This window comes from Cordyceps fumosorosea (genome assembly GCF_001636725.1).
Source record: "Cordyceps fumosorosea ARSEF 2679 chromosome Unknown scaffold_1, whole genome shotgun sequence".
In the NCBI taxonomy this organism is placed as follows: Eukaryota; Fungi; Ascomycota; class Sordariomycetes; order Hypocreales; family Cordycipitaceae; genus Cordyceps; species Cordyceps fumosorosea.
The window spans coordinates 2,980,330-3,006,763 of NW_017387301.1; the positions used below are offsets into that span (position 1 = coordinate 2,980,330).

At 53.5% G+C, this 26,434-nt stretch overlaps 9 protein-coding genes across 9 annotated transcripts; 4 read left to right on the forward strand and 5 right to left on the reverse strand.

Annotated features, from left to right (window-relative positions):
- Window positions 1-968: 968 nt before the first annotated feature.
- On the forward strand, window positions 969-1,391 carry ISF_00965 (Plasma membrane proteolipid 3; the record flags this gene model as incomplete). The annotated part of the gene is made up of 3 exons (XM_018844572.1): window positions 969-1,014; window positions 1,094-1,135; window positions 1,192-1,391. The coding sequence occupies 3 exons, from the start codon at window positions 969-971 to the stop codon at window positions 1,389-1,391; spliced, it is 288 nt and encodes a 95-aa protein (XP_018709022.1).
- A 1,755-nt stretch (window positions 1,392-3,146) lies between these two features.
- Window positions 3,147-4,217, forward strand: ISF_00966 (hypothetical protein; the record flags this gene model as incomplete). The annotated part of the gene is made up of 1 exon (XM_018844573.1): window positions 3,147-4,217. One exon carries the CDS (start codon window positions 3,147-3,149, stop codon window positions 4,215-4,217), a length of 1,071 nt encoding a protein of 356 aa, XP_018709023.1.
- A 654-nt stretch (window positions 4,218-4,871) lies between these two features.
- On the reverse strand, window positions 4,872-7,766 carry ISF_00967 (protein kinase; the record flags this gene model as incomplete). Its single annotated transcript, XM_018844574.1, has 4 exons — window positions 4,872-5,139; window positions 5,206-6,563; window positions 7,202-7,525; window positions 7,629-7,766. The coding sequence occupies 4 exons, from the start codon at window positions 7,764-7,766 to the stop codon at window positions 4,872-4,874; spliced, it is 2,088 nt and encodes a 695-aa protein (XP_018709024.1).
- A 1,939-nt stretch (window positions 7,767-9,705) lies between these two features.
- ISF_00968 (hydrolase, alpha/beta fold family) lies at window positions 9,706-11,239 on the forward strand (the record flags this gene model as incomplete). Its single annotated transcript, XM_018844575.1, has 6 exons — window positions 9,706-10,254; window positions 10,320-10,403; window positions 10,453-10,588; window positions 10,641-10,755; window positions 10,808-10,922; window positions 10,976-11,239. The coding sequence occupies 6 exons, from the start codon at window positions 9,706-9,708 to the stop codon at window positions 11,237-11,239; spliced, it is 1,263 nt and encodes a 420-aa protein (XP_018709025.1).
- Window positions 11,240-11,499: 260 nt separating this feature from the next.
- On the reverse strand, window positions 11,500-12,170 carry ISF_00969 (60S ribosomal subunit assembly/export protein LOC1; the record flags this gene model as incomplete). The annotated part of the gene is made up of 2 exons (XM_018844576.1): window positions 11,500-11,784; window positions 11,865-12,170. 2 exons carry the CDS (start codon window positions 12,168-12,170, stop codon window positions 11,500-11,502), a joined length of 591 nt encoding a protein of 196 aa, XP_018709026.1.
- Window positions 12,171-13,660: 1,490 nt separating this feature from the next.
- ISF_00970 (eukaryotic translation initiation factor 4E type 3) lies at window positions 13,661-14,770 on the forward strand (the record flags this gene model as incomplete). The annotated part of the gene is made up of 3 exons (XM_018844577.1): window positions 13,661-13,689; window positions 13,750-14,541; window positions 14,599-14,770. The coding sequence occupies 3 exons, from the start codon at window positions 13,661-13,663 to the stop codon at window positions 14,768-14,770; spliced, it is 993 nt and encodes a 330-aa protein (XP_018709027.1).
- A 727-nt stretch (window positions 14,771-15,497) lies between these two features.
- On the reverse strand, window positions 15,498-17,174 carry ISF_00971 (U4/U6.U5 tri-snRNP-associated protein 2; the record flags this gene model as incomplete). Its single annotated transcript, XM_018844578.1, has 1 exon — window positions 15,498-17,174. The coding sequence occupies one exon, from the start codon at window positions 17,172-17,174 to the stop codon at window positions 15,498-15,500; it is 1,677 nt and encodes a 558-aa protein (XP_018709028.1).
- Window positions 17,175-17,602: 428 nt separating this feature from the next.
- On the reverse strand, window positions 17,603-20,416 carry ISF_00972 (small nucleolar ribonucleoprotein complex subunit; the record flags this gene model as incomplete). Its single annotated transcript, XM_018844579.1, has 3 exons — window positions 17,603-20,106; window positions 20,158-20,185; window positions 20,240-20,416. 3 exons carry the CDS (start codon window positions 20,414-20,416, stop codon window positions 17,603-17,605), a joined length of 2,709 nt encoding a protein of 902 aa, XP_018709029.1.
- Window positions 20,417-22,707: 2,291 nt separating this feature from the next.
- Window positions 22,708-25,022, reverse strand: ISF_00973 (DNA replication licensing factor mcm5; the record flags this gene model as incomplete). Its single annotated transcript, XM_018844580.1, has 4 exons — window positions 22,708-23,200; window positions 23,257-24,659; window positions 24,711-24,837; window positions 24,886-25,022. 4 exons carry the CDS (start codon window positions 25,020-25,022, stop codon window positions 22,708-22,710), a joined length of 2,160 nt encoding a protein of 719 aa, XP_018709030.1.
- Window positions 25,023-26,434: the final 1,412 nt, after the last annotated feature.

Sequence of the window (26,434 nt, forward strand, 5' to 3'; positions counted from 1 at the left end):
GAGAGCATAGCGAGGAATTGGTGTTAGCGACCAATTTCTTCACACCATTTTCTGCGGAACTGCTATATAACACCGTTCAGGTGGAAATGGCCTTGATATAGATGAATGTGGATACTTCTCTTGTTTTTAGTGGTAGGATTATCGCAGCACTTATCAATACCCCTCTCTTGTCTAATTTACTCGGCTTGGAGTGTGTTGTTCTGGCTATATGATACTATTGATCGCCTACGCTGTGTAAATGAGAATTGAGATGTGAAAGTTGCTGCAAAAAGGGCCGATCACATCGAGTTGGGGTATTTTGTTTTCCAAAAAATAAATAGATCCATTTAAATAAACAGATCTATACAGGCAACTCAATTCAAAAAATATCTGGACTATCTGACGAGATGAAATCCGCCTCGACGTGGGTTTGTCTTCTCGGTCGCTGACTTACCCTGTACTAACTTAATGCTCGTGGGCGGTGGCGTTGGCAAGTTTGGCGGGCAGATGGGGAGCTCTGCCTGACGTCAGTGCCAGCACGACACCAAATGCCGAGTTTCTGCGTACGACATGATTAGAATTTAGTTGTGCACCATCAAGCAGCAAAGAGTCAGGTGACTGGTACCTTGAGTTTCATTTCATTTTGCCGCCTCCTGACTCCGTCGCGTAGGGAAGGTACCCTGAAGCCTTTGCATTCCCAGTTTAATAAGGCTGCCTCCCCCCCACTTGGCCAGCCCAGAGCCACACTAGTTAACAGGTAGCTGACGACATCACCAAGATGGTTCGCGCCGCTTGACTTTGTCAACGCATCTCCTCTCCCTAACTTGCCTTGTTGCGATCTTTCATATTGCAGTTTGCATTGTCGCTGATTTCGCCTGCTACTCTTCTACGACTCTTAACAAGTGCGTATCTTCGAATCGTCGTCCGGCGCCTTCCGAGCACTCCTACTGATACACCTTTCCCCGCGTTTCAGTATTATACCGCCCATCATGGCTGTCGCCTCGGCTCTTCTCATTGTCGTCATTACGATTCTATGTGAGTGCGCTGCTCGCGCCAGAAGAAGCCCGTCCACTGCCGCACAGCTGGCTAACCTCTTCTTTTCTCCCATTCGCAGTCCCTCCTGCGGGAGTCTGGGCCGTCGCAGGATGTGGCATGGGTAAGTCGACAAACGCCCACCTACCACGCGTTACCCTTACTGACACGGCGCGCCAGACTTGTTTATCAACATTTGCCTGACGCTCCTCGGATACATCCCAGGCCACCTGCATGCCTTCTACCTCGAGTATATCTACTTTGACCGCCGGGAGCAGGCGCACGAGGGTCGGGTGCCGACCGGGCCGGCGCCGGGCGTCTACTCGGACAATGTGCAGACCGGTGGCCAGGGTTATGGCACTATTGTGCACCAGACGTAGAAAGGCAGGTCGACGGGAACGGAGGGCAGTTGTAGTGAGGGACTGCTGCGCGATGGGGAAGGGGGTGGACATTCGTTGATGAGTATGAATTCCGGTTGTTCTTGTGAAGCTCGCCAGGCTTTGTCGCCGCGGTGAGGATGTCTGCGAGGTTATTAGTGGTGAGCGTCAATATATCCAGTCTACCTAATTCGCTGCGTTGGAGCACAACGACGCCGAGTGGTGAATGAAGCCTCTGAATTTTGTTTCAGTTGGTGGGAGCTAATCAACAGCGACTGGCAATGGATTGCCAGCACAAACGCACGGTCGGCAGGCTGGGCAGGATCTTGACCTATTCCGTCGTCGTCGCCAACGCATCTTTGGGGGCCGGCCCACCTAAACCATGATGGTGCGTCTACATAGGTGTGGTTGAACACGTCAAGTAGCCTTGGTACGCGCGCTGGCAGAGCCGGCGTCGATCTCATTTTGCTTCAGCACCTAGAAGATAGACGTTACCTTATTAGTGCAGAGGTAGGTCATTTCGTAGGCACCGCCGTTTCTTTGTTAGTACCTCAGCATCGGTATGTAGGCAAGTCTCCGTTGAAGGATGCTTGGTGATGCAAGCGGAAATGGGGACGCCAACTACACATACAACGGCCCTGCCTTGTTCAGTTTTCCTGTCCTACCACAGCCTCTTTTTAAATAGCTTCAAACTAAAATTAACTGGTGCAATTTTTTTCCCTCCTATCATCGATTTACAAGCAATCAGTCTCCCGGCGCGAAGTTCATTTTGTCCATTGTCAGGGCTTCACACTAAAATTCGCAATTGCGCTTGTTCGTGGTCTTGTCAACCCCGCCATTTCGCGCTCTCTCTTGCCCTCTTCCTCCCGACACCACCGCCCTACCATCTCTCCATCTCGTCAGCTTGATCTCAACTCTTCTTTCCTACGTCACATAATCTAAAAGACACGAATTTACTGCCTCCATATCCGCTTGCGACATCTTCGCCTTCAACCCGACAACATGCCGTCTCACTAAGCCGTCATTCGACATGTCGCACCCCCTCATCCGCCAATTGTGACACTCTCGACCGCAGCACAATCTCGCCACCCAAACCTGTACAGAATTTATTTAGGCCCAATTTGCCATTTTTTACGATATCCAAAAATCTATTACCATATAGACATCCCGCGGCTATCAACCATCGTTTTCCCTTGATCCTCCACCACCCCCTCGATACTTCCCATGGAGTCGTCAGCGTCAAAACCAGCAGCGCAGTCTGCTTCTCGCCGCCAATATCACCCATCCAATCCTCAGCAGTTCCTACGACATGGCTTCTCATCTGGCCCAGATGGGATCATGCAGCACACGAATCAAAATAACACGCACGGCGCTTTGCCACTCTCCTTCAGACTCCCGTTTCAGACCAATTCGACCTCGGCCAGCCTGGTGTCCTCCGTCGCAGAAGGCCGCCCCATTCAGGTCGATGACAGCACTGCCGAACATCGTACGGAAGCTTTGCGTGAATTGAACAGCCACTATCCGAGCCGCCATAGATACGCTAAATCCACCGGCGCTCAGAACACCACTTACTCAGAGCCAGTTATTGTCCGCAGCTACTACCGACCCCAGCCCAATAGAGCGAACCGATTGCCTCGAGGGAACACTGCCAACCGCAGTAGCGCAGGGATAATTGTTGTCCACAATGGCCATAGCACAGCCGGTTCCGTGAACGGGTCCGTCGCTTCACGAACGAGAGCATCCCCGCATTCTGGCAAGATGGCATCGGCCACCACCGGCATGCTCAGTATCATGGCTCGGGCACGAGGCCGCAACCCACAGTTCCTCAATCGTTCACTTCCAGAGGATACGAAGCTGCCGCCTATTGAAGCATTTTCGTTCAAGAGCTTCCTCGAAAACCTCGACGAGCAAGAAAGTACAGCTATGGGCAGCGATATCAATGCAGACCTCGATAGAATAGCAGAGATATGCGCCAGGTCACGATATTCTTTGAGCAATCAGTACGAAGTGCACTATGGACCCCACGGCTCCGGCAGCGCATTCATCACAGGTGGCCAACAAGGACCAGAAAGCCAGGGACCGACCCTGCAAGCAGTCACGTCTGACGATGAGACAAGCACGAGAACAGAGCGAAAAAGGCGGTTGGGCGCTCGCAGAAATAGTCGGGCTATGGGAACCCTGGAGACCATCATGTCATCTAGTCGTTCGTCGGAAGATGATCACTCCAAAAAGAAGTCAGCCGCTGAACTCGCCGACGATGTCCGGGGGCGAGCCTCGACCAAGAATTCTCATCATACCTCGCCCACCGGATCAACGGCCAGCGCACGAGAACGGCGCACGGCACCAGACCTCCCAAAGCAACGACCCGTCGTCAAGCGCACGACGTCATCATCCCTCGCGCTCATCGACAAGGTCACGGTTGTCCCTTCCACCAGCGCCGATGCATCAACACCTCACAGACCACCTGTGGTCTCTCTTGTGGGTGAGCCTGCATCTCCGCAGCCCTGCACCAGCCAACTGGAAGTACACACTGCCGGCTCGACCATGGACACGACCACCTTCACAACCAATGTCTCCGACCGCCACCTACAGCAGTCCCCGGCAGACAGGACACTACTTCGTCCCACCACCAAGGGCGCCGTATCCTCGGTCGACGGCGCCACGGCGGCGGGCTTTCTCTCCACCCTCGCGGGCTGGATACCGTGGAGCGCAAGTGCATCGCTCGGCGCGGTCCTGCCCCCGGCACCCGCGCCGTCACAGGGTCGCGCCGCAGGCAGCCTGCGCAATCTGCTGCAAATGGCGGACGATAGCTCCCATCATGCGCAGTGATGGCACCATCGTGGCCGCTGAGACATAAAGTTCCTTTCTTGATGATTCGTCCAACGGAAAAGCAATACTGAAGGAAAAAGAGCCGAAGTTGGAGGGTGATCTAATGGCGAGAGTCCAATTCTGAGATGTTGTAAAACAAGGACAAAGGCATTCGCTCTCCCGGACACACTGAAAACGGCAGGCTGGCCATTTATTTTCGCTACAGTACATATACCCATAATTTTTTTGGTTTTCTTTTCATGCAGACTTGGCACGTGGTGTTCGAACTTCAGACGCGGAACGCCAATTATCTTGACAGTCTTCACTGCACCCAGACTGGCCCAGGACCATCGATGGAAGTTCAGTGTATGATGGTAGTAAGTAGTACATTGAAGTATGCTGCATGAGAGGCCGCCTTTTGAAGTAAAAGTAAAAGTAAAAAAGTATTTCCCAGTTAAGTACTGCCAAAGAAACGAAAAAGAATAACCCCCATTCACGGAATGGCACACGAACATTCATCGGAGAAGTAGAAAGAAGAACCCACGCCCCCCTTAAAACGCCCAGTAGAAGAAGAGAGGCCTCCAATGCCTCTCATTCGCCCCATATTCTTTTTACTTCAACAGGCACCCCTTAGAACCTCGCCAATATCCATCATCTCTTTCAAATCCGCGGGTTTCAAGCGACAGCCGACTCCTCGACGTGTACGCGCTTAGCATCCCGAGCGTCTTCGTCCCCGTCTGTGCCGCGTTTTCTTTCCTGCCCGTGGCCCGTGTGCTTAGCACGGTCGGCGGTAGCGGTAGCTGGTATAGCGGTGGAAGCTGGTATGGCAGCAGACGTAGGGGGGATCCTGGCCGCGCGTCGGGCTTCCCGCTCGCGGCGCTCGTTTTCTTTCCGTAGTGCCTTGGATTCAAACTCGTGCCAGTCGCCACCGATGTTTGCAAGTCTGCAAAAGCCATGTTAGTATTGCATGATGAAGTATGAAATCGGAGGGGTAGACAGGAAAACTCACTCTGTGGCCTGCTGAGGAACTGGCTCTTCGGTCGTAAAGTACGGATGAGCCAAGACTTCCTCTGCCGTCGGTCGCTTCACTGGATCATATAAGAACATCGACTGCATGAGCTCATATGCTGCTGGGGTCAGCTCTGTGCTGAACATCTCGGCAAACATGCTCCTCCGCTTCGCTGTTGGTCGCAGAAGCTCAAACCAAGCCATGTCCACGAGACCGGGCCAGTCGTGTCGGTTTGGGGTACCCAGCACGTTATAAATCTTGTCCAGCTGGCTTAGTTCTGTCCCGTCGCCGGCAAAAATAGGCTTCTGGACAAAAATCTCCATCATGACGCAGGCAGCGCTCCAGATATCAACGGCAGCAGTGTACTGTGTCTCGCCCAGTAGTAGCTCAGGTGATCGATACCAAATTGTAATGACGCGGTTCGTATAGTCGAGCTGATGTCGTTTGGCGTAGAAACGAGCAAGTCCGAAATCGGCAATTTTCAGGATACCGTCGCTGCTCACGAGGATGTTGGCTGCCTTGATATCTCTATGCAGCACCCCACGAACGTGGAGATAGTCGAGCCCCTCAAACAGTTGCTTGGCAAGGTGCTTTTTCTGCGGTGGCTCCAACTTGAAATGAGGGTGGTTGAGCAATCCAGTCAAATCGTGAGAAAGATACTCGAAGACCATGAAACAATCATTCTTTTCAACCATGACTTCCTGAAGATTGACAATGTTTTCATGGCGCAGCGACTGGAGCAGCTTGATCTCTCGGACAGCAGTCACGGGAAAGCCGTCTCGTTCTCCTTCCATTCGAATTCGCTTCAATGCCACCTGGCCTTTGGTGTAAACATTCAGGCCCTTGAAGACTTTGCCATATGTGCCTGAGCCAACGACTGACTCATTGCCTGGTTTGCGGAAGAAAACAGATTCTGATTCAACCAGATGTGGGGGGAGTGTAGGCCTCGGCTTGGGTCGTTGCATCTTCTTAATGACTTTGCGCATCCTTGGAGCCATTTTAGGGCCATCTGGCGGCTTTCTATCGAAGAGCGCAGCGGGTTGCGTCGGTGCACCTGGCGGGGGATCATTCCTGCCGCCCTTCTGCTGCGTTTCTCGTTTCTGGGCTGGAGCGTTGAATTTTTGAGAAATCTCAGGGTTGGGACCAGGGGCTGCCTTAGAGGATAGCTTGAAAGCGAAGCTGAATTTTGAAGGGGAATCAGTTTGTGCCGAAGGGCCTTTGGGGGCATCCTGCCGGGGTCGTTCGCTTCTGTCATGCCCTCGGTCGTTTCTCAAGCTATCGAACGCTTTCTCGGCAGGGTCTTTGTGGTCGATATCCATGGCGTTCATTCCGTCGTTGTCGCCATTGCTACCTCTTCGCTGCTCATAGCTGCGGGAACTGTTAGAATTCCACTGGCCTCCCCATGATGATGGGTTCCGATGAGCCCCCCGACCAGTGAATGAGCCCCCTCGGAATCCGGCGCGCTGCCCTCTGTTACTGGGGCCTGAAGGAGGGTCGAAAGGCGGCGATCTAGAAGTAGATTTTGCCGCGAGTGGTGCATGGCGGCTATCTTGCTCACTATGGTGGTGCAAAGCGAGCTCGGTTCGACTGTTGCGACGGGTTGGAGAGAGCGATGTTCTGTGGGGTGGGGATCTCGAACGGCCGTTCTCATCGTTATAGCGAGAAACGGAGCCTCCGTGGATATTCCTCGAGATCATTTCGTCGTCGTGACTCAATCGTAAAGGATGGTCTCTTTTCCCCGACTCTGATCCTTTCGGCGGCCTCGATGATTGGTCTTCTCTTTCACTGGTACCCTTAGACCCCTCTGCAACGACAGTATCGCTTCTGATAGAGGTTTGCCGATGTGAGCGATGACTATGGGAAGTTGGTGATCGGCTCCTTGATCGATGGCGATCACGAGGCCGTGGTTGCCTAGAGTCCTTAGACCCTCTAGAGTCTCGGGTGGAACGTGGAGGGGATCCGTTGAATGAATCACGCCTTGACTTTCTGCTATTACTTTCAGGTAGGTCTGAAGGTGGTCGAGGATCGCCGTGTCTGCGTGATGATCCCGACTTCCTGCCGTCTGAAGAGCGACGCCGGCGCTTTGACGTAGAGTGGGAGCCTCCGTCACGCGTCCCTCTTGATGGGCTATGGTCTCGGCGCGACCGTTTTCGACGAGGGCTTTTGCTGCGGCTTCGATGACGCTTGGGCGATGATGGCGAGCGGTGATGTCGTCCGTGATCTCGGCTTCGACTGCGACTGCGAGCGCGACTGTGATGGGACCTACTCTCTTGCCCTGCGGCACGGGCTTGCTTCTCACGGTAACGGGGAATGAGGTCTTCTGATGGAGCCAATGAGCGCGACTTGTCGGCGGAATGAGGCTTGTTTCGGTCTCTACTGCGGTCGCGGGGGCGGTGATGTTGGTTGTCGTGATCTGGCGGTACTTCAATAGCGCGGGATTGGGACGTGCTGGACGGGCTATGGTGAGAACGACGAGGAGACTTGGAGCGGTCCATGTCCCCTAAGCGTCGGCCTGATCGAGACCTGTCTCGATGGTCACGGCGTTGACCAACTTCTTCCATGGCTGCATCTCAAAGACGTCGCGACACGAGATGCTATGGTAGTGGTGGAGTACCTGGGTGCCTTCGGGTGGTGGCCACCAGACTGAGTTTTTAGTGCAGCCGCTGCCAGCAATAATAAAGCGCCGCACCTTAGCCGGACCAAGACACTCCACTCAGCCAGCCACAGAAGCAGCCGACCGTGAATATAGAGTCGTGCTGTGCCAGAAGTATCTGAGAGTCTGTCATGCCCTTGTCCTTGTCTGTGTGTTGCTTGGAGGAACTTGTTTCCGTGTAACGCTCCATCACCGAACATGGCAATCGCCTGTGGCTTGTCGCGGCTGCAGCGGCTCTCCCAACCAATTGACCCATCCGTCTCTTTCTCCTCCAGCTGAGCACAAGCCGAGTAGATTGACTACAGGGCCAGCCTCGGGTTTTATTTCGAGCCCCAGTAACCAGCTGAGTACGGCGTAGGCTGATGGTATCCGGCTCACCATCCACCGAAATTGTATCAACTGCGGTTGATGAGGCTGTCAGTTGTCAGACGGTGCGATGTGTCGCAGGGACGTCTGCAACAGCAGCAATGAAAGCATCTCAATGAGCACTACAGAATGACCCTGGTAGATCAAATTTACGAGTCCAGTTCCATAAATCCTTCTCGTTCGCGAAGCACGGCTGCATCTAGCGGCAGCTCCTTCGGACCGTTTCCATCCTCCGAAATAGCCTGGCCAATTTTGCTGGCGGGAGAAGTCCAGTTGTTGTAACATCCCGAGGTGACCAGTTGGTGTCCGCCAAGAGGCGTGCTGGGGCGACGCCCGTTCGAGGCAGGGAGGCTCGCACAATGGCGCGCTGCAGGGAGCCTGCATACGGCGAGAAAGCAGCAACATAGTCGTGCAAAACATATCAGGCCAAGTCTTTCCCAAATATCCGGGCCCGTCGCTGGACCGTTGAGATTCTGCGTTGATTTTTGAATGTGCGGGGTGATGAAATGTTACCACATTGTGACGGGCGCGTTCAGCTTCGCGGCAGCGATATGTAGCTATCGTCCAAGGGGCTTCGTTGATATTTGCTGGTGGCGAAAATAGCCCATTGGTGTCGGAGAAAATCCTCCCATGTGCAAAAGTGCCACCCCGGTCGTGGGTTTTAGGCATGTGTCCCCAAGGAGCTGGCAATCAGCGCAGCCTCCATCTTTGTACTGCGGGAAGCGGCGCAGGCAGGGTTGCGCGGCAGGTAGAAAACCCTCTTATGGTTCGATTCATGGTGTTTCTCAACAAATAAGCACGGTTCAACTCGTCGTCTCGCTAATGAAATGGCTGGTATGTGATGTTGCGAGTATGGTACGCTGAGGAGAATGCTGATGCTTGTGCGCGATGATCAGAATGCGCCTTAAGAGTGGCTAGGAGTAAGTCACGTGACTGAGAAGCCACCTTGGGCTCAAGAACGAATAAAAGAGGCATATTTTATGTTAGGTAATCAATGACAAGGAAACTACCTATTCGTACCCAGGCCAGAGCCAAGGGCGCCAAGAATCAAGAATGTCGGCCACGGCGTTGGCTAAATCTCCGTGCCGCGGTTCACCTGTATGTTCTAACAGGGCTCTGACACGCAAAGTATTTTCCTACATGGCACGGCATGGCGCGACGGAAGCTTATCTTTGCTTAAAAATTTAACACTCGACTTTTGATATATACTTAGACCGGGTCACACCCGGTCCTGTACCTATGAATTCCCCTACTTTATCATCTTGAGATCCATCCATATCGTTAGCGTCGTCCGTCCACCGAGATCTCCGTGTGTTGCACAGCCAGCGGCTGCCCCCCGCCAGTCTGACCTCGATTTTTTCCCGTTCGACTTGTGCAGCTTTTTGCCCTGGACTCATCTCCTGAAGCCTTGTTGCATACGCTGTTCTCTTAAGCAAGCTCCTTTGGTTGTCCTCGGTGTATCCCCCGAGAATCCGTTGACAATGGAGTGGCTTGGTCGAGCCAAGATTGAGTTTACTCATTCACCAACGCCGAGAGCGATCAAGGAGAAAGATGGCACGGATACGGATCTGCTCAAAATCTGCGAGGCAACTACGCCGCCATGTCACCTGAACCCGCTACTATTCAATGGCCACATCCAGACCATGTGGACGGCGACGAAGCCCAGTGGACCCCCAGTCTTCTACCGTCGCCGGTTGTTCAATGCGGACCATGCCACTTATCAAGGATCGTATGCTGTCGACTTTGCCGTTGAGCCTTTTGAAGGACATGATCCGACGCTCCCGCGCAGAACTGTCTATTACACAGAGGAGGAGGAGAAAAACTTGGGATCCGACGACAGCAGGCCCATGCTAGTCGTCCTGCATGGTCTGTCTGGCGGCTCTCACGAGATCTACCTCAGACATACCATTGCGCCTCTTTTGGGCAAAGGAGGCTGGGAGGCCTGCGTTGTCAACTCGCGAGGATGTGCTGGAAGCAAAATCACTAGTGGAGTGCTGTACAATGCTCGCGCCACCTGGGATGTGAGACAGGTAATGACTGTCCTCCCCTTACGTCGTGGTCCTCGAGTTACCCTGCTGACATTATCTCCATGCAGACGATCAAATGGATTCGTGAAAAGTATCCGAACAGACCACTTTTTGGCCTCGGATTCTCCCTCGGCGCCAACATGATGACAAATGTACGTCCCTCCCGTGAGGTTCAGAGTTGGAATGCTGATTATTGTGTAGTATTGCGCTGAAGAGGGTGAAGGCTGCATCCTCAAGGCCGCTGTTGTCTGTTCGAATCCATTCAATCTGGATTGTACCAGTAAGCTCATGCAGAGCACCTTGATTGGAAGAGAACTCTACTTGAGAGTAATGGGCGGTAAGGAGCATCAGCCTGCGAAATAGGTCTTTGTACTAACGCCGAACTACAGCATCCATGAAGCAGCTCGTAACTACTCATAGGGAGGAGCTTAAGGAGCACACAAATCTCGACCTGGAAGCCATCGAGCGTGTAACCTATCTGCATGATTTTGACAGAGAGGTCCAGTAAGTGACCCTGATTGACCCCAAAATGGCCATACATGTTAACCACGAGCAGATGCCCGACTTGGGGCTATCCGACGGAATCTGCATATTACCGAGACGCCTCCTCCTGCGATTCAGTCCTCTCCATTAAAATACCCTTTTTGGCTGTGAACGCCAAGGATGATCCCGTATGCTGTCACATTGACGTCTGCGCCGCTCATAGACTAACATGGTGCCATAGATTGCGCTCAATGGTGCTCTTCCGTACCAAGAATTCCGCCAGAATCCCAACACCATTCTTCTCACGACGTCACTCGGCGGCCACCTTTGTTGGTTTGAGTGGGGTGGTTCGCGATGGCTGACCAAGCCCGTGAACAACTTTTTGAACCACATAGCCCGCAAGGTTGACTTTGAATCGATCAAGCCTACCAAAGAGGCCCAGGTTGACGAAGTCCCTGTTCCCTTTGACCCCATGCGACGGAGACTTCATGTCCTTCAGATGTAAAGCCTCAAGACCACAGCTGTGGAACCGCTTCGCATACAATGTTTACAAATTAGAAGGCAAAGCCAATGTACAAGTTTTAGAACAGCATAGAAAGACCAAGAATAGACGCCGGTTGATATTTTTCTGTATATTGACACCATGTTTTCGGCCCGGGTTTCGAACTTTACCCAGCTCAACGAATGCTCCGTACGCCCCAAAACGCCGAACAATGCAAAATGAGAGAGAAAGCTCGCGGAGTGATGCACAATGCAAGCAGCTGCCTATGCAAAGGCAACCTTCTTCTTGGAGGCCTTCTTGGCCTTGCTGCCGGAGGAGAGAAGCTCCTTGACACTCTCGTCGTCTATTTCGGACGTCTTCTTCTTTCGCTTGCGTCGTAGCGAGTCCTTGACATCCTCCAATCGCGTCTGCCTCTCTCCCTCCTTCTTCTCGGCTTCGACTCGTCGTGCCTCGCGGATCTCCTCCATCTGGCGGGCCTTGATCATCTTAGACTCGATCTGACCGTTCTTTTCGGCCTGAACGATGGAGAGGATGGTGTTCATGCTTTCCTGCAGTGGATTGTTAGCATATAGAACCAGTGGCTAGCCGGGCTAGAATTTCGCTTCGGCAAAGCTATAGTGCGACGTACCCGATCGTCGACAAAGACCTTGCCCTTCTTCTTGCCCTTGGGCTTGACGACGCCGATGGGCGTGACCGTGTTGAGCGTGGGGATGCCGAGCTCGGCCTCAGTGTAGGTTTTTTGCTTGGGCTTCTTAAAGAGCGCGCTGACTGTCTTGTCCTTGACCTGCTTGGAGGTGACGGGGCCGCCCTTGGACTTTTTGGGCTTGGAGACGCCGTCGGTGTCGGAGCGCTTGCCGCCTTTGCCACCCTTGCCGCCGGCACCCTTGGGCGCGGCGTGCTTATTTTTCATGGTACGCGTACGACTGGGCGCCATGATATCGGATTGAGCCGGAATGCGCTACCGATCGTGCGACGTTGTTTCTCGTGGTTGCTTCGTTGCGTTGCGCTTGCGAGGTGCTGCGCATGCCCAGTCGCTGCGTGGAGGACAAGGACTGGGGGAAATTTTTTTGGCGGCGGTACTGATAAGCGGCGATAAGGCTGGCGCAGAGACAAGAACGCCGGGTTGCAGCCGGGGTTGTCGCCGGGGTGTCGTCGGGGTGTGTTGCAGCTTGATAAAGAATTGACTAATTTAAAACCAGGATCAAGTCCAAAAAGGGACTCATTTAATTCTGATTTTATAAATATTACACTTTAATTCAATTTGGACGGGTAGCTCGGTCGTAGCAACGGCAGCCTGCAACTTGTCGAAATTTACCTGAGGCGAGGACCAACTCCTTGCCCTGGTGGGGGTCCTGGTCAAGTTAGTCTCGGAGGGCTCTCTGTAATATAGAACAAAGAGAAGAAGGAAAACAGAACGGTTGGTAAAGTGAGCGCGGCACGAGAGATTTATTCCCTGTCAAGTATGCGCAGTAGGAAATAGCTACGTTTTGTAGTTGTTTGTTGCACAACCTAGTTCAACCTAGTTACTGTACCTCTCCGACCACTGCCTACCTTGGTAAGTATACATACCTTATTACGTGCTGCGCTGCAGTCGGATATGGGTTGGGTATCAGCACATGGGAGATGTACTGCTAAGGTACTGACAGAGAAGGATGGGTTCTATTTGGCTTTGGAATATTTCCTTTTTTTTTCTCAATATTATTATTTTCTCTTGCTTTTCTCTCGTCCGTCCTTCGGTTCTGGAGACAAAGGTGAGGAAAACCAACGCCACAAGCATTGACCTTTGGTGCTTAGCAATTTACCTATGTTGGTGCATATTAATCAGTTAGTTCTCTGCGCTTCTCCACACTCAGAGCGCCACCACTGCCACACACACAGCTTGCCTTGCCTACACATCCGTACTAACCTGCCTAATAAGTCGTTGCTGGCCAGTCTGCCTCTACTGGATAACCCAACTAAACCTCACGTTAGCAGAATTCTTCTCTTCGACCTCCTCTGATCCACACAACACACCACCACATACCACCATCGAACCACGTCTCTCTGTTGCTCACAGTCACACACTTCGAACATCCCTATATAACCGTATCTGCGCATTTTCAACTCAAACCCACCGCTCTCTATTTACGCGCGCCGTTTCCTCCAGCACCGACCGCCAACGCTGCCCAGCTCGCGTGCCTGGAATCCTCCCTCGCTAGTCGACACCTCGTTCTTGCTCACTCGAAACCGCATTCGACGACGTGAACCCATCATCAACATCGCGACAAACCTACCGCAAGCAAACCTTCTTCCTCTCGCTGCTCCGTCGTTTTTGTCCCCCACCACCGCCCTCGCCTCCCCCACCGCCCTCGCCCGTTCATTGCCAGGTGCCGTTCCTGCGCTCAACCGCCGCCTTGCATCATACGAGTCAGTGAAACGGCGTCAATGGATAACCTATGGGCTCGTCGCACAAAGTCAGTAACTAGCCATACACCTCCGTCGAATCGCAACAGCCAACTGACACCTTCAAACAGCTCCAGCAAGCTCTCCTTGACGACGCCAGCCAACGGTGCCCCAGGTGATTTCGGCCGATTTGCCTCCTCCTCCTCCAGACGCCAAGATGGCAAGCTCGGAGCATTTCCCTCTAACCCAGGGAGCGCTCTAGCCTCACCCACCACGGGCACTGGTGCCTCCAGCGCCTTTGGTCTAGGCTCGGGCGCCTTTGCATCGTTTGGCTCTGCAAAGACGCCCAAGACGCCGGGCAACCCCTTCGATTCCGCCATGGCTTCCGCCGCGCCCAAGCAGGGTACTGGAAAAGATGCTACTAAGGTGGTTGGAAAGGCGCGAAACATGGCCTCTATATCAGAGACCAGACCCGCTGGGCCTGCCGTCGGCCAGATACACCCGCTGAAAGACGCCTGGTCGTTCTGGTACCGCCCTCCCATCTCAAAGGCCCATGGCTACATTGAGTATGAGAACACGTTGCACGGAATTGCCACCGTACGCACCGCGGAGGAATTCTGGGGAGTCTACTCACATCTCAAAAGGCCTTCCTCTCTGCCAGTCGTGTCCGACTACCACCTTTTCAAGAAGGACATTCGTCCTATCTGGGAAGACGAAGTCAATAGAACTGGCGGAAAATGGGTTGTTCGGATGAAGAAGGGCGTGGCTGACCGACACTGGGAGGATCTGCTCCTTTCGCTAATCGGCGACCAGTTCGGGGATGCGGGCGAGGAAGTGTGCGGTGCGGTGCTTAGTATGCGTAATGGTGAAGATATCCTCAGCATTTGGACCCGGACTGATGGGGGTCGTGTGCTGAAGATTCGGTAAGTGCCGTGGAGTAGGCAGACAACAACGTATGAACAGGCGCTGACTTTTTCCAGTGAGACCATGAAGCGCATCCTGAACTTCCCCCAAAACACCCGCGTTGAGTTCAAGAGTCACGACTCCAGCATTCAGCAGAGGACCGCCATTGATGAGCAGCGTCGCGAGAAGGCTATCCAGCATCACAACGACAAGCGAAACGCTGGCACTTCAAGACAGGGCCACGATTAACGGGCCTTGCCGAAGTGGCTTGCTACCGCCTACCTGTACACTAAAGTTAAGGCTGGAATAAGAAGAAAGGCAAAATCGTGGTTCCGACTTTTCTTGAGCCCAAGGCTGAGCCTTTGCCCCCTGATGTATTCATGATCCCGCGTTGTTACTGTATTGCCTGTACTCTGTCTGTTTCTGTTGCGAATACCGCAGGAGAAAAAAGGATATTACTTCCCATTTCACGTTGCTGTTTTGGATCGCGCGGCGAATCAGCTTTGTTACCTATTCCTTGTTTGAGTCTGCGGCCCTTCTGTGAATGTATATGGCGGGGGAGCCTGGAAGTTGGCAGAACATTTGGGGTTGCGAGTTTGTCTCGTACTTTTTCTTACGCCCGCCTGGAACATGGCGAGGGCTTTTGGATGTGTTGATTGGCAATTCTTTTTGGTTGGTATCAAGGGAAAGGGAGGCTTGTATTATAGAGAACCGGATGTGGCACGAAGTACGACAGGATAGCGAATGTTCTGGGAAGCGAGATTCCAGCTTGGAATAATGAAAAAAGGGCCCTTAACAAACAAGACGCTTCTAATCCGCGTGACTGTTGCATTTACAACTATGCTGTCGCATTTGAATAATGCTAGCACCACTAGGGTCCCTCCTTTTTTGCTACTAAATTGAACGCCTTTGCCTGTTCAAAAATCGGTATATATTACAACGTTGCGCCGCTCCCTGCCGACCCTTTCCGTGTCTTCTATGTCGCGTTCGCCTTGCCCTTGCCCGGGGCCTCCCTCCTGCGCTCCCAGATCTGCAGATATGACTCCCCGAGGTACAGCAGCTCGGCCTGGACCTTGTCGACGAAGAGGTCCTGGCAGACCACCCACTCGCCGGTGGCCTTGTCGCGCAGCTGGACCCTCCACGTCTTGCGCTCCTCGCCCGTGTCCGCGACGTCGTCCTTGGCCGCGCGGACGGCCTCGTGCACCACGTTGGCGACGAGGTCGTACCACACGGGCTCGCCGGGCGGGTGGTGCGCCGGGCTGGGCTCGACGTACGGCGCGAGGTCGATCCCCGCGCGGGCGTCAAAGGTGACGATGGTCGGGTTGCGCTCCGTCACGAACTTGTTGCGGCCGAAGCGGCGGACGTGCAGCGCGAGCAGCGGCGGCAGCGGGTGCAGCAGGCGGAAGCGCTTGCGCTGCGCGTGGTGCTCCTGCGCGGCGCGCCCGTCGTACTTGGCGAGCAGCGTGGTCAGCGGCACCTGCGGGATGATGTTCTGCGCGCTCTCGTCGCGGAAGAGCGGCGCGGGCGGCAGGTCCAGGGTGAGCAGGAGGAAGGGCGCGACGTCGACCTGCACGGCGCCGGCGTCCTCGAAGCGCAGCCGGTCGCCGGCGTCGGCGCGCGCCGTGATGGCCTGCGATTCGACCTTGAGCCGGCCCTGGAAGGCGCGCTGCACCATGGAGCTGCCCGGCCGCGTCTTGCTGCCGCCAAGCCCGAGGTGCAGGTTGTTGAGGAACCAGAGGAGGAAGTCGACGGGGTCCGACTGCGCGGTCAGCGTGAAGCGCTTGTTGGAGCGCAGCGCGATCTCCTGCAGCAGCTCGTGCGGCGACACGTGCGACCGGAAGGCTCGCGGGTTCCAGATCTTGCGGAACAGAATGCTGCACCGCTTGACCAGCTCCGACTTGCCGGAGAAGTCCTCGAGCAGCATGTAGTTGCGCAGCGGCGTGACGTGCGACAGCGCCTGCACGACGACGTTGAGGTAGTCGTTCTCCTTGATGTTGTTCATGCCCACGAAGCCCGGCACGTACTCCTTGCCGCTCAGCGTCCAGCTCTTCGTTCGCGCCGCCGCGGCCGGCCGGTCCAGCTCCATGACCTCCTTCTTGGTGTACCTCGGATCCGACACGTATTTGATGTCGTCGAGCGCCTTGCTCTTGACCTCGTAGCCCTCGGGTAGCACGTAGACCTTCTGCGTCTCGAGGTTGATGTAGACGTGGTGGTCCTCGTCGAGCGCGTGGAAGTAGGCGTGCGACTTTGGCCCGCGGCCCTGGAAGTAGCGTCCGCAGACGAGGCACGCGTAGACGTTTATGTTGGAGAGCGATATCGAGCACAGTTTCTCAAAGTCAAAGTCGAGCACGTTGCGGTCGATGGTGTCGAGGTACAGGTCGTCATAGCCTGCGGCTGGGTTGGCCTGCCGCGTGGGCGCTGCGATGGGCGCCGCATCTGCGCCTTCAAACTCGTCGTCGTCGTCGTCGTCGTCTTTATCGTCACTGCCGCGCGCTGTAGCTTCGTGCCCGTTTATGCCACCGTTCTCCAACGCGCCCGCTATGCTTTTGCCTTCGATAGGCGATTCGGCCTCGTGCGTCCGTGATCGTTTGGAGGAGGGCGAGGCGATGCCCTGCAAGTCTTCGAGCGCCTCGGTGGCGTGTCGCTTGCTCATTGTGTCCAGCCCTTATATCGATGCGCAGCAGTCTCCCAGTGTGCCTTATTTTCCTCAACAAGCTTCGTTAAGGGAATTGACCTGTTTTCAGAAGGCGGCGGCGCATGAATAAAATGGTGTAGTGTACAGAGCGAAATGTCGTGGGACGTGAAGGCTTCTGAAGAGCTTCTCGCTGGTGGGGCTCCACAGCGCTTGGTGAGCCTCACTCAGGGCAGCTTGAATTAGGGCAGCTTGAATCAGGGCAGCTTGAATTGGTAACTTATGTACCTAAGTAGTAGCAGCAACTTATACCTAACATGTCAAGCTCATCGCAATTTGACTTTCAAAATAATACCCCGAATTGGTTCTGAATTTTCAAAGCCGGTTTAAAACTCCGAATGGCTCGCCGCTCAGCTATATACATGTCTTAGAGCTTGCTATATACAAAACTATGCCACCGACACAGCATCCTCCATGGGCTCATCCTCACCTGCTACAGGGGCAAGGTTATCCATCTCCTGCAACGTGTACTCTACCAAATAGCTCTCGTCCACCAACTCCTCCATGCGCTTGTAGTGTCTCTCGGTGTAGACTCTCAATGCTTGTAGAATGTCCTTGAGGCTCTGCTGTCCCTTGGCTCCCCTGACAGACAAGTTGGAAAATTTGGAAGCCGGGTAGCTGCGCACGAGAGCCCAAAGAATCCTCTGTGCAATAGGAGCAGTGCGCGCATTCGTGTTCCAATCGCGAAGGCGGAGTAACAAAAGGAAAATCTGGTCGTCGGAAAGATTGCCGAGAACTTCATCCACAGCTCGCAAGCCAGTGTGACTCCCCTCATCCTTCTTCTCCCCAGTCACAACCGAGGTGAAGAGAGACAATAGTCGCCCGGGATGATTCAGTTGCAATGCCAGTGTGATCGCCTCTCTGTAAGAGCCGGCGTGGATGTGGTTTTGCAGCTCCTGCTCCTGCTCAATCAACTCCAGCGCAGCCTTGGACGCGGCCGCTCGTGTCTCTGTTGTGGTATCCTTCCAAAAAGAGACTGTCGAGTCACCGCTGCCAGAGACAATCATATTTGTCTTTGCCTGGACAGCAACTGCCCATACTCTGTCCTCGTGATTGTCCAGCGTGCACTCTGTCTCGCCCGAATTCGCGTCCCAAACCTTAACAAGTCCATCACCGCCGGCACTAACAAACTGGACTGTTTTCCTCTGCTCGCCCTTGACGGGCATGTTGAGCCATGCGACCTTCAATACACTGTTTGAATGCCCCTCAAATGTTCGAATGCAGGTGTAGTCGGCCAGACTCCATAGCTTGATGCTCTTGTCACCGCTGCCCGTAAGAACGACACCCTTGCCCGTGACGGGTCCGTCATCGCCCTGTAGCGTAGGAAGGTTCGCGGGCGAAAATCGTACCGACCATACACCTCGCTTGTGGCCACGTAGAATACCTTGCACTTCTCCCTCGGCAACAGACCAAATTTTCACAGTTTTGTCCTGAGAGGCTGACGCGAACAAGTTCCCGGAGTGATGAACATCGATGGCGTTGATATCCTTGTCATGGGCCTTTCGAGTATAAAGTGCTTTAGCTCCCAGCTTTGAGCCCTGCTGCAGCGGCTTACGAGGCACCTCCCACTTCTTGATAGTCTGGTCCTGGGAACCGGTAATTATGAAGGCAGGAGGGTGAGATAAGGGATCTTTGAATGCCTGCGAGCTCTCTTGTGGTGCTGTGTGAGGAAGACCAACTGCACCGAGGGACTCGGCGTGTCCTGAGAAGGTTGCCCAACATGTGTACGATCGGTTTGTGTGATCGATTCGCCAAAGCTTAGCCGTATTATCCTTTGCACCGGTAGCAATCCAGTGCCCAGACCAATCGACATCCAGTGAGATGACAATATCTTCATGCCCTTTAAGCAATGCTGTATCTTGGCCGAAGTATGGCGCGCCATCAAGGTCCCACGCCGCGGAAGCACCCTCTGCATCGGAATCCACGACAGATACCAATCTAATGTCCTCGGAGTTTGTGGCCAATGCCAGCATAGTGCTATCTGGCAGCATATAGGCAAGATCGATTATGTCGTCGTGGGTTCCAGAAATGCGGCGAAAAGGCTTAGGCGCAGAGAGGGATGTAGGATCGGCCTTCGTTGGAGTTTTGTAAAGGGCCAGCGTATGGTCTACCTGAACACCTAGAATAAATGGTAGACGGGGGGTATTCAGAGCGGTTACGAATGCCTCTTCTTCGCTCTTCTCCGATTGCTTTGGTGTCAGCTCCTTGCCCGTATCGGTGTCCCAGATACGCAGGCAACCGGTGGCACCAGCTGAATACGTCAAGTTTCCATCGTCAAGAAACCCGGCAGCTTCAACAAGCTCTAAACAGGGCACAACTTTGCGGATCTTCCAAGACTTAGCATCCCACCAGATGAGCGTCTTGTCTCGACTCGCGGTTACGATGGCATGCTGAGTCGGGCAATAGTCTAGGCCCTGCACGTTAGAGACATGCGAGTCAAGGTTTGCGATGCAACTCCGCTTGTTCAAGTCCCAGACTTTGACTTTTCCATCCTGACTTCCGGAAATGAGCCTGAAGCTAGTCGTGTTCGAATCTTCTTCTTCGCCGTCGTCCCGCGCTTGTCCTTTGCCCTTGCGAGAACGCCCGGCGTCTTGGGATCGAGATGCAACCTCGAAGAAGTGCAAAGCCGAAACAAGGACTGAAGGTCCGCGAAATGTATGGGTCACATACCCTCCAGCAATATCCCAGACCTTGATCGCGCCGTCGGTGCCGCCGGTGGCGAGGAGCGTGCTTGTTCGATCGACTGCAAGGACAGACACCGGCGTGGTATGGGGTTTAAGAGTTCGAATAAGTGATGATTCAACAGAACTTCCGTCGGCCGATTTCTTGAGCGAAAATATTCTCATAGACAGTGATCGAGAGCAGATGATGAGATGCGAAGCAGAAGGTGTCACTGCCAGAGGTCAGTAGATGCATTTCGTGAGAAGAGAGTGCTGTTACGCACAAGTAAGGGTAGAAATGAGCTCTCCATCCTAATCATAGAATTAGTAAGGAATTTGCCTGTTGGGGACGAAGTCGCAACGCACTCCTTCGATTTCACCAAGATGCCGACCGTTGGCGGGGTTCGTCAGGATAGCATCCTCGCCAATTGTTGTGGCCAAGATCTGCGCATCGTTGTCGATTGATACAGAACCGCCAGTAAATATCGGTCGAATCACACGATCGACGTCAAAAGTCGTCTTCAAGGGCTGCTTCGTAGCCATATTTGATCGGTGCTGGCGTTTATTACAGAATGCAGATGCGCAAGTAGGACCGACCAGGAATTTTTTTTGGACAGCATGATAAGATAAGACGGGCGGCCCACTTTATCGGCAACGTCCCCAAAGTAGCTGTATCGTACCGCGTGCGGGCCTCATCGATGCTCCAACATCATCTCTCAGATTAATGAAACTTTTTGGAATTCATCAAAATGCTGGTACTTTTGATGCAGAATAGTGCTTGATCATATACCGCGCCGATATACTCCCACTACGACACGCCTTCACAATTACTTCGCCATGGGTGTGCAGGGCCCGCTTACTGCCCAAGCTTTGGTGAGGCTCCTCAGTGCAGAGGGAACAGATACTAAAGCACATGACGTTTCTAACGCGACTCAAGGGTCGATCACCATACGACGATGTTGTACCGGGTGAAGGCCCCGAGGATCATCGTCATCCACCACAGCAGTATGATCAAAGAGGGCGTCCTGTCAACCTGTCTACCAAGCGCATCAATCGTGAGATAGTGAGAGCACATAATGAGGTCATGCTGGTGATTGGTGTTGCGGAGCCTGAGAATCCAAACAAAAGCCCGGAAGCAGAATCGCAAAGGAGACATGATGCGCACGAAGAACATATTGGTCGTCAACTTGACTCGCACGCTAGACGTGCGATGGAGATGGTTGGGCTCTTTGGCATTCATGGCATGCGCCAGCGCATCCTGGTATGAGCACCCTTCCTCTTGAGTTTTCGCTGCGCTAATAACCAGAAGATCTATCGCGAATTCTCCAAGATTCCTTATTGGCAGTTTTGGCAACGACGGCATGAGTTTTCGTGGAGCAGAGACATTATCCCTGGCGCAGCTGCCGGACTCTTTGCGAACTATGTAGACCGCGCCGTATTCAGGCTATGGCTCTTTGATAAAGACAGGACCGTGGCGCGTCGAATGTAAGATCTATCCGAATTTCTATCCGACGCGTGCTAACTATTTTGAGCGTGCTTGATGCGTGGTCATATTTCCGGACCCATCTCAAGTACTTTGCGTCAATGCAGCGACTTGGCCTGATCCCAACTAATAGGTGGCTGCCACGACCTTCATATTTCATTCCATTCACAGAAGACTCCCCGATTCCTGCACCACCACCATTGGAGGCATTCGACATCCCCTCTTTGCTCCGTTGGACCGGCACCGCCATCGTGAATGCGACCCCCTTTCTGATTTGGGTCATGGTCCTCCGGCTCGCAAGAGACTTACAGCCCGAGATTTGGTCCCGAGTATTTAAAAAAATCCCTAGCACGACATTTCGAGGGCGCAGAATACCTCCGCCGCCGGCACCTCCCGGTCCAACCCTGGAAGCAGTTCCTCTGACTTTGCCGGATGAGACTCCAGTGGAAGGATCGCCAAATACGATAGAAGAAGCAACCCTGATACCTGAGGCTCCTGGTGTGAATATGGAACCAACCGAGCATCGCGAACCTCACGCGAGTGCGTACATGAACCGGGAAGACGAATATGAGACTGACGAGGAAGACAACGAGCGAGTCAGCACCACGTTGATCAGCTTCGATGTGGAGGCTAGTGAGGCTAGCCCAGATGCGCCGCCTGGGCTATGGTCTGCCGAGTTACGGCCCAGTCAGACAGCCGATTCGAGAACCGCTGCCTCACCCGTCTACCTGGATACTTTACTCACACAGCTCCCCGCATTGCTTGCCGCCAACATGTTCACGGATACAATCCTCAGGCTTCTGATGGCCCCTTACGAGGCCACTGCGTTAAGGCTTATGGCGCGCGCTCACAGACTACGGTACGGCCTGCCATGCGATGATATATATCTTCCCAATGTCCTGAGTGACTTGTCTTGGCGCGGGGTCACCCATCTACTTGGCTCTGAGTTGATGCACTTGGCGATCTCGGGCGAGATTTGGGCAGTCTTCGCTGGGCTGTCGCTGTATTTCCATACGTCTGAGAAGGACTGGAAGGAAGTGGACGCTAAGAGACTTGAGGATGAGCAAGCGGAAGAGTCTGCAGCGCCTGTATTATAGAAGTTCATTCCTACGACCCGACACTCGCAGTAGCATGCATAGCCCAAGCACCGGCTGAGTATAGATAAATTGAACATGTATATATTCTTAATGATTTATTCTTTTTCCTTGCGTTGCTAAAACCAACAGATTATACCCAATATAAAAAATTGTCATCATTTCCCGTTAGAGCTCACTTACATAACCAACTCCAGAAGATATTCCTATGCATGCTCCCGATTCGAAACAGATAAAACAATTACCGTATGCATATTCTACGCACCGTTGCGATGGATCTGGGCACCCTGATTCCTAAAGACAATTGTGTCCCTCCTCTCCATGTACATCAGGGCCCTGTTCAGCGCCTGCTCACTATAGCCCTTGCCCTCGACCATCTCGCGGCGCAGCGCGACCAGGCTGGTGCTCCAGCCGATGGGCAGGCGGCGCTTCAGCTCGGCCTCGACGCTGTTGACCTCGTCGTTGAGCTCGCGGCTACCCTGGTTGCTGCCCTGGTTGACGGCGTTCATGGTGGAGCAGAGGAAGAGGCGGATGGCCTCGTCGACGTGCGCCTCGGTGGCGACGGGCGACAGCGTCAGCTTGGCCAGCGACTCGGTGATGCGAACAATGGCCTCGAGCTGGCGCACGGTGATGGGGATGGAAGAGCGCGTGTTGGCCTCGATCTCAGCGGCGTGGACCTGCCGGCGGATGGAGACAAAGTGTGACGACAGCTTCTCGGCGGCTTCCGGGCTCAGACGGGGAGCGCAGCGGCTAGGAGATCTGTTAGTAGGGGAAGAAAGATGAGCAGTAAAAGGCAATGATCTTACTTTCTGCAGTAGGAAACGTATCTCCTCATCTTGTCCACTGGAATCTCTGACTCGACCATTTCTTCAACGGCGCGGTTTTGCATGTGAATACCCATGACGTGCTTGGCAATATTGATATCCTTTTCTTTGCTATGATCGTCCTTGACAATGAAGATCATGTCGAAACGAGAAAGAATAGTGGTTTGGAAGTCGATGTTTTCTCCGGGAGACTTCATATCGTCGTAGCGACCAAAGATGGGGTTTGCCGCTGCTAATACTGAAGTTCTTGCGTTCAAAATGGTCGTAATACCGGCTTTCGCAATAGAAATCGTCTGCTGCTCCATGGCTTCATGGATGGCCACGCGATCCTCGTCGCGCATCTTGTCAAACTCGTCAATGCAGACGACACCGCCGTCAGCAAGCACCATGGCTCCGCCCTCGAGGTAAAATTCGCGTGTTGATTGGTCTCGCTGGACGGATGCCGTTAAACCGGCGGCGGACGAGCCCTTGCCAGATGTGTATATAGAAATAGGAGCGACCTTGCTGACAAACTTGAGCAGCTGGGACTTAGCCGTTCCGGGGTCACCAAGAAGAAGCACATTGATATCGCCTCTTAGTTTAGCTCCGTCAGGCAACAGTTTCTTGGAGCCTCCCATCAGAAGGCAAAGAATGGCTTTCTTGATATCGTTGTTACCATAGATGGACGGGGCAATGCACTCTGCCATCACGTTGTATAGATCTGGTCGACGACTCATTTCCAAAAACTCTTGCTCTTCCTCTTCTGTATAGCTGGTGTAGCCCTTAAGTTGGTCAGAGCTGGTCTGAATACCGACGGCGCGTAGGTATGGTGTGCGAATGGCAACAGCACCACTCGTAGCGGACTTGGAGCCCTTGTTCTGGTAAATGGAGAAAATGCCCGTGACTGTGCAACGAGAGCCAGGGATGACTCGGTTTGTGAGGTATCGGTCGGCCGAGATGAGCACATGTCGAGGGAGTTCACCAACGGGGACCTGATCTGGTGCCTCCTGCAGTTTGATGACCTGCTGGTCAATGAAAATCGATTTTTCATGCATGACAAAGTATGGGTCGAGAGGACACTTGGGGCTTTGGTCGTTCGGAATTCTCTTGCGAGCGCACTGGCGGGGAAGGGAAACGCCTGAAAAACCGCCGAGGATAGGAATAGATTGTGAGTCGTGGCAGTTTCGGCACTGCAGATGTAGCTCTGTGGCCTTTGACGACATGACGGAGGCGCCAATGACAATACCAGGAACTCGGACTAGCCGGGCAATATTCACAGAGTCAAGGTCACGAATGGAAACATCCTCGCCGTCGGAGTGAAGCAGCAGCTGGTGCTGCGGAAGTTTGACTTGGCGATCGTGGGGGAAGAGAATTCTGTGAGTGCATTTTTTCAAAGCATTTTCAAACTAGGTAGAGCGTAAGCTAAATCTCCAGCAGTTTTCGGACAAATTTCTTACCAGAGGAATGATTTCTGCTGGCTCGGAGACAATCTTGTGTGCAAGCTCCTCGTTGAAGCTGATCAAGTGGTTGATGTTTACATCGCAGTAGTATTTTTGTACAAGAGCATTTTCGCGAAGTTGTTCACTAGATCGTTGTTAGCTCATGACCTGTCATGTTGCGACAAAGTCATACCGATAGACGAATTTGCTGTCCAGACGGAAGTCAAGAGTGAAGGTTTCGAGCTGTGCTTGGATCTGCAGTCTCGTGTCGCCCGTTTCCGCGGAGCTCGGCTCGTATACATGCGTCGAATATACAGATGGCGCATCCATTATGGGCGACTTTCTGGTTTTGCAGAGAGATGATGCTGCAAATCGCAAATCGCAGGAAGCGGAATGTGAGAGTTGTGGAGGGGTTACAAAAAGCCCCCTGCATCGAAGGATACACTTTGCGCGTAAAGACGCGTCGACCCAGCCGACGCGACACGCGACTTTAAGTGGTTGCAGCAGCGTAAGCCGCTCCATGTGGCTGGTGGGTTGTTAGCTCTTCTGTGGCTTTGCAGTGGACTGAACGTCATCACGTGCAGCAACCGGTGATTCTTCGGCTATCGGTTGTCTACAGCTCCGTTGAATAGGCTGAAGCTCCTTCGCGCGGGCCACAGTGCAATTGCACCTCGTGGCCCTTTGACTTTGGTGCTCATTAGTTTGCGACAATGACGACAACTGGCGCATTGCTCGCCATTGCAACCATTTAATACTATTTTGCGTTTCCATCACAGCCTCGAATTCATGTACTCTGCTACCAGCAATATTTTCTTACAGCGATGATACCCAGATAAATCACAACACATTGCAACAGCACCCACGAGCTGCTCGTCACTCCTGGCTCGTAGAGCCCACGCACCATGTTTTCCTCGCCCAATGCCGGCAAGTCCGTCGATAGCTTGTCAACACTGCCAACCGGCGGTCGCGCAGACTATCCGTTTCACAGGTGTGCTTATAGATTGCCTTACGTTTCCAATCGATCACATACCTAACGCCTTACGCAGCAGGAATAAGCTGGCTTCGAGACGAGGATCGATAGCGAGCTCCATTCATTCCACCGGTGGTGCTTTGCATCCTCCTGTCAGTGGCGGCAACCTCTCGGTTTACGAATCTGGTCAAAATGGTCTGTCCTGATTCGTCTTGGTTACCGGCTACCTTACTAACGGCATGCAGCCATCTCGACATTGCTCCAGCCGCCTATTGTACGAACCGGCCTCCAACCTCATACATCAGCGCCAACTTCAAGCGCTCACAAGCCACCGACAGCGCGAGACATTCCACCCGTAACGTTGACGAACATTCCTCATGTCGATATTGAAGACTTCAAGCCTTATCTCTCGCAAGTCGGTGCCTTATACGAGCAACTTCGCCGCATCCAGGAGAATGACGAGGATGCGGCAGCTGCTGGCCGTCCTTCCAGACCCGAAGAGCCGAACGAAACTGCGGATGGATACTTGCGACCGTCGAGGTCACGACCGCCGAGGCGGGGCTCGACTTCGTCAATATCGTCACTGGCATCAATTGAGGCGCCTGGTCCGTCCCGAAAGCAGAGTATAAGCTTCAGTCGCAAGGTGCCCCAAGGGCCACCGCCTCTGTCGACTATTCCAACGGTGTACTTTGATGAGGGCTTTCATCTGGAGAATCCGAGAACGTTTGATATTGTCAGCGAGCGATCCGAAGTCATTAAACCCGCCGAGGGC